Source organism: Lepidothrix coronata, unplaced genomic scaffold (assembly GCF_001604755.1).
Source record: "Lepidothrix coronata isolate B3197 unplaced genomic scaffold, Lepidothrix_coronata-1.0 Scaffold275, whole genome shotgun sequence".
Taxonomy (NCBI): domain Eukaryota; kingdom Metazoa; phylum Chordata; class Aves; order Passeriformes; family Pipridae; genus Lepidothrix; species Lepidothrix coronata.
This window is the reverse complement of record NW_016690455.1, coordinates 561,377-571,361: the sequence shown is the minus strand read 5'-3', so window position 1 is coordinate 571,361 and position 9,985 is coordinate 561,377. Positions and strand designations below refer to the sequence as shown.

General features: G+C 41.3%; 1 protein-coding gene across 1 annotated transcript in view; it reads left to right on the top strand.

Moving 5' to 3' along the window:
- The first annotated feature begins 482 nt into the window (after nucleotides 1–482).
- Nucleotides 483–9,985, top strand: part of GFRA1 (GDNF family receptor alpha 1) — a 147,618-nt gene continuing 138,115 nt past the window's right edge. Inside the window, exons 1-3 of the mRNA XM_017836343.1 lie at nucleotides 483–947; nucleotides 2,028–2,330; nucleotides 3,555–3,638. Coding sequence (XP_017691832.1) covers nucleotides 908–947; nucleotides 2,028–2,330; nucleotides 3,555–3,638 — 427 coding nt within the window. The 5' untranslated portion in view covers nucleotides 483–907. The remainder of the gene's footprint in view (nucleotides 948–2,027; nucleotides 2,331–3,554; nucleotides 3,639–9,985) is intronic.

Here is a 9,985-nt window from a genome sequence, read left to right as displayed (position 1 = left end):
CCCTCGGGTCGCTGCGGGACGCCTCGGGCTTCCCCCGCGGGCGGCGGGGCCGGCAGAAGGAGGCTGTGGCCGCCGATCCCCTGCGGAGGGCGGGCGGGGACCGGGTCATCCCTGGGACCGCCGCCTCTCCCCCGTCTCGCTCAGCGGCCACTCGGAAACGCTCCGGAGCCGCCGGGGCTCCGCTCTGGGCGGCGGAACCGGAGGGGCCGCGCCTCCCGCCCGTACCCATTTCCCTGCCAAACTTTGGCTGCCGCCGCCGCTGCCGGCGGTGACACCCGCGCCCACCCGCGCCCCGCCCCGGCGGAGAGCGCTCCGCGCAGCCTGCGCGCCCCCGCGCACCGCCCCGGCCCCGCCAGTCAATAAAGTTGCGGTCTGGGGGCTGAAGGGGCGAATTGCCCCGGGGGGCTCGGGGAGCCGCGGGTGCGGGGCTGCTGGCGGGGCCAGGCGGGCGCTGCGGGTCTCGGGTGTGCCCCCCCCTCCTTCCGCCCCCGTGTGCTCTCGGTCCCTCCCTGGGAACAGGCGCTGCCCACCCAAGGAGGCGACCGGCGCTCCTGCCCCGCTGCCGCTCGCTCGCACACACACAGACACACACACACACACATATACCCGTGCGTGCGCCTCTGGCTCCGCACTGGAGTCAGTGCTGGTGCGTGCAGGTTGCTCAGACCTGAAATCTAAGGGAAAAGCTCAGCGTTTGCGTCGCTGCTCCTGCCGCCGGTGGTGGTAGCGGTGAAGAGAAGAGGGGCTTGTGTGATTTTTTTTTTTTCTTTTTCTTATTCCCCCCCATTGAATTCAATGGATGTGAACTTGGAACCTTTGGACCTCGGTGGTTTTGGAATATCTACATGCTGATCCTTTTTATTTTGACACATCAAGTTGTTTGGGGAAACCATCCGAAGACAGCAAGATGTTTCTCGTTCTCTTGTACTTCGCTTTGCCCTTAGTGGGTAAGTTGCTGGTGCCTGATTTCGGTCTGTACATCGCTTCCTAAAGCAAAGCGTAGAGTTTACGGGATCGGGAGCCTGACGGTTGTCAGTCTATTGTTTAGGCAGAATAGTGAAGTTTCCGGTAGTTTTTATGGCTCTGTCTCACATCAGTTAGCCTGGTCCACATTTAAAGCTTTGTGAGGTTACAGACTTCGATACTTGCCTGTCTAGCCTCTTGTTAAACTGGGTTCTCGCAAGTTACAGGGAAACTTTTCATTTAAATAAAAGAAGGCTGTCTGGGGAGGGTGGGGGGTGACAAGAGCTAGCTGAAGGACTGTATCTTCACCTGCACCTGGCAGCGTGCCCGACTGCTAGTGGTTTACAGCCCAAACTGGTTTCCTTTCCACAGGAGATGTTTGCGTTTCCATTCGCATGTGTCTGAGGGAGCATGACAGGGGCACGATGGAGAGGAGAGAGTTAATGTAATTTGCTTTGTTCTCCTGCAAAAGCATCATGCGTGGAGAGAAATGGGGGGTAGAGAGGGGGAGAAGAGTAATAAATTCTACCTTTATACATATAGAATAAGCAAAAATGTGTACAGCCTTTAAAAAGTGACGCCAAGACAGGCTAATATCAATCAGTGAGGATACTTATCTCTCTGAGCGGGCTGTTCCTGGATGTAATTGAAATTACAGCAAAGCTCTTGTGGAAAGGGAGGCTGAATATTTAACCCCTCAGTTAAACCCTCGGATGGAAAGCTGATTTGTTTCACCAAAGTGGATCTATGGAATAACGAATGTTTGTTTTGTCAGGCACATTAACCCCTGTGGGTTTTCTTTCCTTTTTGTGTTTCCTCATAAATCAGCCATCAGGGTTAAAACTTACCTTTTCTTTGGACTTTCTCAAAAAGTGGATCTAAACCCTGTGTCCTTTTTTCTAAGGCGTAGCACGAAGCCAGGTTTGCAAGGTGCTGCCCGTGGGGTTGGCTGCATGTGCTACGTGAGGAGGTGCCCGGTGCTTCCCAGATGCTTCTTTGGAGCTCCGGTTAAATCCGCCTTCTCCCTCAAGGAGTGTTTGTTGGTTTATGTCTCCTCTCTGTAGATGTACTTTTGTGTGCAGAAGTGAGCGGGCTGCCTGGAGGGGACCGCCTCGACTGCGTGAAAGCCAGCGATCAGTGTCTGAAGGAGCAGAGCTGTAGTACTAAATACAGGACACTGAGGCAGTGTGTAGCCGGTAAAGAGAGCAACTTCAGCCGGGCCACGGGCCTGGAGGCGAAGGACGAATGCAGAAGCGCCATGGAAGCTCTCAAGCAGAAATCCCTGTACAACTGTCGCTGTAAGAGGGGCATGAAGAAGGAGAAAAACTGCCTGCGCATTTACTGGAGCATGTACCAGAGCTTGCAGGGTACGTTGCAAAGCACAGAGCCGCCCCATTCCCCCGGTGCAGCGTGTGGGTTTGCAGCCGCTCACATCCGCAGTTTAGCGGCTGCCACTGAGCCCACCCGGGCTCTGACCCCGGAGCTCACATTGTGCTCTTCAGCTGCGAACTGAGGACCTTTCATCCGGCTCAAGGCCAGCTGCTGCTCCGTCTCCTGTTGTTGGGAAATCCACAATGAGAGTTTCCTCCAGGGGACCCAGCTGACCTTTCTAAACCAGAGTCGAAAGATAAGGGCACTAGCATGTGCAAGAGCCACAAAAACAATCATTTGGAGACGTTTTCCTAATAATATTAGAACTCATTAGTTAGGACTCACCTAACAAGATCACAGAACACTGGGACTAGTTTCTTAGCTTTTTGCTGGAAATTAAATGTAATAAGAAGAGGAGCATTCTTTTAAGGAAAAGTTTATTTTTTCCTTTCCTGTATTTCCCTGGGCATGCTGAGGCAGAAACAACACCCCAAGTTTATGGTTCCTGGAGGACATAGATATGTCAGTTAGAAGGGATGTGACACTGTTTGACTTGTAGCTTCTGTTATTCATATCACTTGCAAATTTCCCACAGTGTACTGAGAACAGTCAGGTCCTCGTTTGGGAGACAGCATTTTTAGCATTTGTAGCTCTATTTGGCTGTGGCCCTGGAGGTGAAGGTGCAGTCCTTAATTTCAGTGTGGTCTCCATTTAACTCTTTTTTTTTTTTCTTTAAGTTACTTCTGCAGAACAAGAAATAATGCATTCCTGTTCATTTATCCGTATGTTTTAATAAGTCAATATATGTTTTTCAGCTACCTAAAATAATGAATATTTTCTGTATCATAAAAAGTTTGTCTTCCACTAGCATCTTGTTAGGAGTGTTTTGTTCCAAAGATGCTGGTTTTTGGCTGTTAGCTGGGCTTCTCTAAAAAAGAGCTCTGCTGTTACGGTGAAGAGGGACACCCTTGCTTCTCTCCTGCTGGCATGAGATGGGACAGTCTCTGTGATGTCACAGGCTGTCTCTGAAACTTATGACCTTATCCAAGGGGGGAAGGAGAGAAAACATCTAGTGACAGTTTCTTTCAGGTGTTTTTATAGATAAGTAGCCACTTAAACAGGTTAAAGGGGGGTACGTTTTTCTGTTACAGAGTAGAAGTAAACAAATCTTACCCTGACTTTTTGTTTAAGAAAAAAATCCGAATATTTTTTGTCCTTAGGAAATGACTTGCTTGAAGATTCCCCTTATGAGCCAGTTAACAGCAGACTATCAGACATATTCAGGCTAGCACCAATTGTATCAGGTAAGCAGATTTAACATTCTTTAACTGATACTTGATTTTGTAATTGAATTATGGAACTTTAAAGCACTACTGTCATAAGTAAAAAGAAATGATAATGGCTTCCTGGATTTAGGAAGTTCATGATATAGTTGCACAAAAGACTAATCGGTTTTGAAATAATAGAACTGAAAGAATGCTTGGCAGAATGGCAATTTGTATTCTTTTTGAGTCATTCTTGACAATAAATGCTAAATTTTCCTGTAGGTGGCAATCTGATTCCCTGTGTTCCCAATTTACAAATCATTTTTTTTTTGGGAATTTGGTCAGTGCAAGTTACCTGCTATTGACATTATGGAATATCAGAAGATAGATCTTTCTAATGTTTGCATAAGGGAATGCTTTATAGTTTAATACAGTTTTGTTTAAAACAAAATTCAGAGTTAAGGTAAGGTTTGTCTTCTTTTCTGGAACTGCTGCCTGTTTAAAGAGCCTATTCACAACTTCCTCCTTTTTCTGGTTTTGTGTTTGTTGTTTTGTTTTTTTTCCCCCTTGGTGTGTGGCTGTCTCTAAGAACCTTTTTATCATATTTCGAATATGTTGCTTGGTGATTTAACTGTGATGTTTGTTCTTTATCAGCCTAAATTATACTCATTCTGGATAATATTTATTGAAAACACTATTTGGGGGGGGGCACTCACTGGGGTTACAGGTTGGAATTGCATTTCTTTTTAGGAGTTTCAGGAAGTCTTGTGAGGATGCAGTCCGTACTTGGGACATTTATTTGTTTAGCTACATAAATTGAACGTGTGTAAATTGGACAGTGCTGAAGCTGTAGTTAACTGACGTGCTATGGATAAGCAGTAGGAGATGGCTCTTTCTAAAAGAAAAAAGAAAAAGACCAGAGAGAGTGGCTTGACCAATTTCTAGATGTACTTACACTTTTTAGAACTCAAAGTCCCATTAAAAGCCACGGGGGCTTAGGTTGTTAAGTATTTAATGGTACAGGTTTTCAAAGGCATATAGATACATAAAATGTAGGTAACTGCCCATTGGGATTTTCAGAAAGGACTAAGTGATTTAAAAAGGCGTTAGATGCCCAGGCAGTTTTGAAAATTCTAAGTGCTTAATGCATCTTTAGGTATCTTAATGCCTTTGAAAATCGTCCCTTTAGTCACTTTTCAAAATGTGACTTCAGATCCTTATCCCATACATCTTTTTAAAGCATTATCCTGATTTTTGGGGCAATTCTGTTGGAGAAATAGTAGAGAGCAATGATTAATGTCAGAATAATCTTTATTTCTCTTATTTTTTTGTTGCTTAAAACTCCAACTTAATACAAAACAAAGACAAAATCAATGCAGAGGAGTTCCAGGCAGTTTTCTTAAAATTTATGATCAGGCTGCCTAGGGCCAAATTGTAATTTACCTCAGCAGTTTTATGGTCTCCATAGAAATACTCTACATACATTCTGCCTTTGTTATTTTTTAGATTCCCCGTTTACTTGCAAAGTAATTATCTTAAAAATGTAATAATTTTTTTCAATACCTGTTCAGTGAAACAGTGAAATAAGACATAGTTGCCAACCATTGATTTCCACCCTGTCACAGTCTTTTCAGATGGTAGTGGACTGGTTAGGACTCATTCTGTATTACTAGTACACCCCAAATTGCTGTGCATTGGTCAGAAGTTTCAGGTTTACAAGGATAGGAGGCCTGGATTCACAGTGAGGAATAGAAAAAAGTTGTAATCCAGTGGAAAAACACCAGTATTTGAAAGTATTGTCAACTGAAAGAAAAAGATTAGCAAAAGCATTTTTCTTATCGTCATGGTTACTATTGCGTGTTACATTCTCTAAAGCTGCCTAGTCTTAGAGATTTTTTGCAGCACTCTGCAAATACCCCAAGCAGCAGAACTTGGTAAGATTTCTAGATCTTGATTGGAACAAACAAACAAAAAAAATCCCTGTACAAGTACTGTTGGCAGGGGTTTCATAACTGTTGTTCTGCTAATATGGTCACTGTGTTTATAGATGTTGCTGCAGTATTCCCTCTCATTTAAGTTATTTGAGTGTAATTGAAAGCAGTGATTAACCCTTTCATATCACAAAGGCCATTTGTGATACTGTATTGCTTGGCGTATAACAGGTGTATAATGCTTTTGCTATCTTTTATGTATGTTTTTGAGGTAGTCTAGAAAATCACAGTAGTTTTCTTCTCTACATAAAAGGGGAGAATCATTGGCTAAGAGGACTGTTTTGTGTGACAAGCCTTTTGTAGCATACATAAGTCTGAGAAATGAAGGACAGTTTAGTTACAGTTGATGTATTTTTATACTGAAAGATGTTCAAAAATGCATCTTCTATGGAAACAGGATGCCATGTTTTCTTTAATTCAAGCATCAATATGTTGATTTAAAACAAAAATCAGAAATATATTGCTAAACCTGTTAGTTTCAATTTTCTCCCTAGTTCCTGTTATGTTAATGTAACAAATCATGTTCCACTGTTCCATCCATGTTAATGGATGCAGTCTTGTTACTAAGGTGAAGCATCTGTATTTTTAAGTGGTCTACATTATAGAGGGGCTGGTGGTGTAGTTAGTCTAGAACTAGAAGGAAAAGAGAAGCGTTCTATATAAAATTTAAAACAATGTCCAACGGCACAGAGAAGAAATATGTAACTCACTAAATTATTTATTGTACTCTTAGCTGTTAAAAACAGGTTATCAGTATTTAGATAATAATAATAAGCATGAATTCTGCATTTGAGTAACTACTTAAAGTTTGCAAGGAAACTGTAATTTATTAAAAAAAAAATTGCTGGCTGAAATAGCAGTGTGAGATCAGTTCTTGATTTCCTTGTGATGATGAGAGTATTCAGGGATATTTTGTTGCTTTCCATCTGCACTTTACGTTCATAATTTAGCTCCTTCTATAAAGTGACTCCTCACATGGCCAAAGCCTGGACTGTGAGCCTTCCTAGTTGAAGGACTAGACTGTCTTGGTTTTTTGTTTTGGGCATATCTAGGTTTGAATTTTCTTTATAACTACAATGTCTGATGTGGTGCTTCTGCCTCAAGGGTGTGAATTTCTTGCTGTTAGGCAGCTCTTCAAATTACCGAAAACTTGTGCATGTGTTCTAGAGGGTAACAGATTTGGGTTAGTTATTGTGACGTAAAGATTTTGCTTAAGCAGACATTTTTTGCTTGAACCTTTACAACTTCTGAGAGGTGAAAACATTTTAAGGTCATTGACTTCTGTCACAACTACAGTAAATGCAAAATCTGTTGATAGGATTTCAGAGGTGCGTTTCACAGTAAATTAAAGATAGATGCTGCAATTAGTCACTACTTAAAGCTGTCTTTGGCTTTTTACTACCTGGAGAGCAGTTGGCCTCTTAAATTTGTGTTGTTTCTGACATTGAGCCATGTAACTGTAAGATATATTATTACTATTTTGGTATCAGCTGATACACCGTAGTGGTCATCTCTGGCATGTTGTAAGAAAATATCCTGCATAAAAACTGTAGCTGCATAAAACCTGTAGAAATTCTTAACAACATAATATCTCTGAAATGTGTCATTTATATCAACACAAAAGGGAGAGCCACTACATCTGAATAAAATGCCTTAAGCCATATCTGTGAAGTGGTGTAAATAAAATCTGGAGTGTAAATAAAGGTTTGGCTATTTAGATCAACGTGTTCAGGATGACATAATGCTCTCCTCCCATGGATTCACTTTTAATTTGCCTAGTTGTTCACAGGCTTATTATCCCATTGTTCAGCTTTGCAAATCTTTTCTTTTTTCTTTTTCATCTATTATGTTCAGAAATAATCTTAAAGGACAGGCTCTTAAAACATACAGGGTTTGCTGTTAGTCTGTGGAGAGTTGGTTGGTTACGTGCTGCTAGTTTCCAGTTGCTAAAACACAAGACAGGTAGAAATTAATTATTTTGCCAATATTTCTTGTTAGTGTAGTAAACTGTTTTTGAGAAGTGCCTTTTGTATCATTAACAAAGGAGAGAAAGAAAATGGCTCATACGATTGTATGTCAAAAGAAGTATTTCCTGATTCTGCTGTTTTCCTCAGAGGCTGTTTACTTTAAAACCTCTGAAAATGTTCTGTTGTAGAAAGTGCCTTGAAGCTTTTATTTAGAAAAGAGTATATTTTATGTTTATTATGGCAGACCTGTAAATTAAAACTAAGAATTCAGTAGACAGCACATAGGGCTTCTTGCTGGATTATATCATTCCACATTAGAACATGGGTAATGCAGTACATGAAGTGGCCTTTTACTGTATGTAAAAAGTTGAGACTATAAAAAGTTAGCAGTGCTGGAATTCTCAGGAATTCTCAGCTGTGTGTACTGGTGGCTGTTACACTCTGTAGGATGTATGAAGATGTCTCCCTCTAGGATCCCAGCGCTGCTCAGAGGGAGAGTGGGTTGGTTATTAGTTCCCATCCTCTTTTTCCTTTGAATTTTTCAAAGTCTATTAGGCATCCTGTAGAGTTGACATTCACAAATCAGAAAGCTGATTGTGGGAAAGAATGAATCCAGTGTGCAAAACGCTTCCCTAAGGATGTGACAGGCTTTTATAAGGGGATAGTTTCCTCTCCCCAGCATAAAACCTTCTCTGAGTATTGATGACAGCTGCCTGGCCCCTCCCCATTAATTTTTTCTTCTCCGAGATGGGGTAGATACCTCACTGAGAATGGACTGCAAGTGTTTCCTTTGGAAAAGTTGCCATCATCACAGGTGAGGGAGGAAGGCTGGGGCTTTTCAGTTGGAATTCTCAGGTTTGAGAGAAACAGAGCTTCCTTTTTCGTGTGCTTCTCCTTGTACCTTCTCGTTTTGCTACTTCTGTAAAGAGGGGTTGTAGAATTAGAACAAGCTGTGTTGGAGTGCATTAATTCCCCTGAAACTTTCATAACCCCAAAATTCTTTTAATCAAGAGTGGAACGTTTCCCCATTGATTTTTTTTTTTTTTTCGGTTCTTGATCTAATGTAAGAGCTGTGTTCTGGGTAACAGGTCCCTGATACTGTAATTATTATTGATTTATTTTTTCCTACTTGGTAAAGTACTTTTCTTTTGTAGAAGCCATACATAGTATTTTTTAGATTGTTTATCAGATAGATAAGTTAGTCTGTGTCCTAGCCAAGGGATTCACTGCTTTTTCCTTTTGGGGTTAGTGGCATGTGAATTAGTGGCTTCTCCCATGAATTAATACTGTGTGACATTCCCAATTCCCATTGCCTGAGGCCTCTAATCTTGTTCCTGTTCTGAAATCTGCATATATTTCAAATGCCACATATTTTTCTAATTTAACACTATGTCTTTTTATGACATTTCTTTAAGATTATTTGAGATGCCACATTTCTACAGAGGCAATTTTAATTTACAAAATATTGGAAATGTTGATTTCTCTTGACTCTTTACAGTGCTCTTATTAGGTCTGGCCTCCCATATCATAGTAGTTCAGTTAAAAAAGCCAGATACTTCATGTTAGTTACCTTGCACATACACCCAAGTTCATGAAAAATAAACCAGATCTTATTAGGTTAACAGGAATCTTGCAGTCTGATTCTGTTCCCACTGAAGTAAGCAAAACACATCAAAATCTTTTTATTTGATTATGATATATTCTGTTTCCTGATATAATTTTTTGAGGGCTCTAGTTCTGGTTTTCTGATATGTGGTCAAGCCTTTTGATAACAGAAAAGTAAAAACTTCTTAAATTTAGCCTACATTAGATTGTCACATGCACATGCAAACTGCGTTTTGCTTTGTAAGGTAAAATATTGCAATAATAGCCCTTGGACCAATATATAGTACTGGTTTTGCACAAATCCAGACTAACTCTTTGTTTCCCAGTGAGAATTTATGTCCTGTTGCAAGAAAAAAACCAAACAACACAGGCATCTATTTTAGCTGCATTTAACAAAATGAAAATAGTTTGATAAAAATAAATCTGAGTGTGTCCAGTGTTTGTGTTCTTTGACATTTCTGTCTGCAGATTTTCTTTGCAGAGACAACTAGGCTGGCTTCCAGTCAGATAACAAGTTATCGAGGGTGCATAGATACCAGATTTCCACTTCTGCATTTTTATAATCAGATTGGACTTCACACAAAAGAAAATCACTTTGGTGACTGTTGGCTTGCAGGAGCTCTTTGAATTTCCTGTTTTCTGCGTTTCTTGAAGCTAGATCTGATTATGAGGGGGGAATTAAGTACCTTGCTGATTGACTGGCCTATAAAGGCAGTGCCTACGCACTTTACCTTCAGCAGGATCATGAACAGGCCTTGAAAATAGGAAGATGTAAACAGTCGTGCACATTGCTTTCACTGGTAAGATTACTGGAACCTTTTTG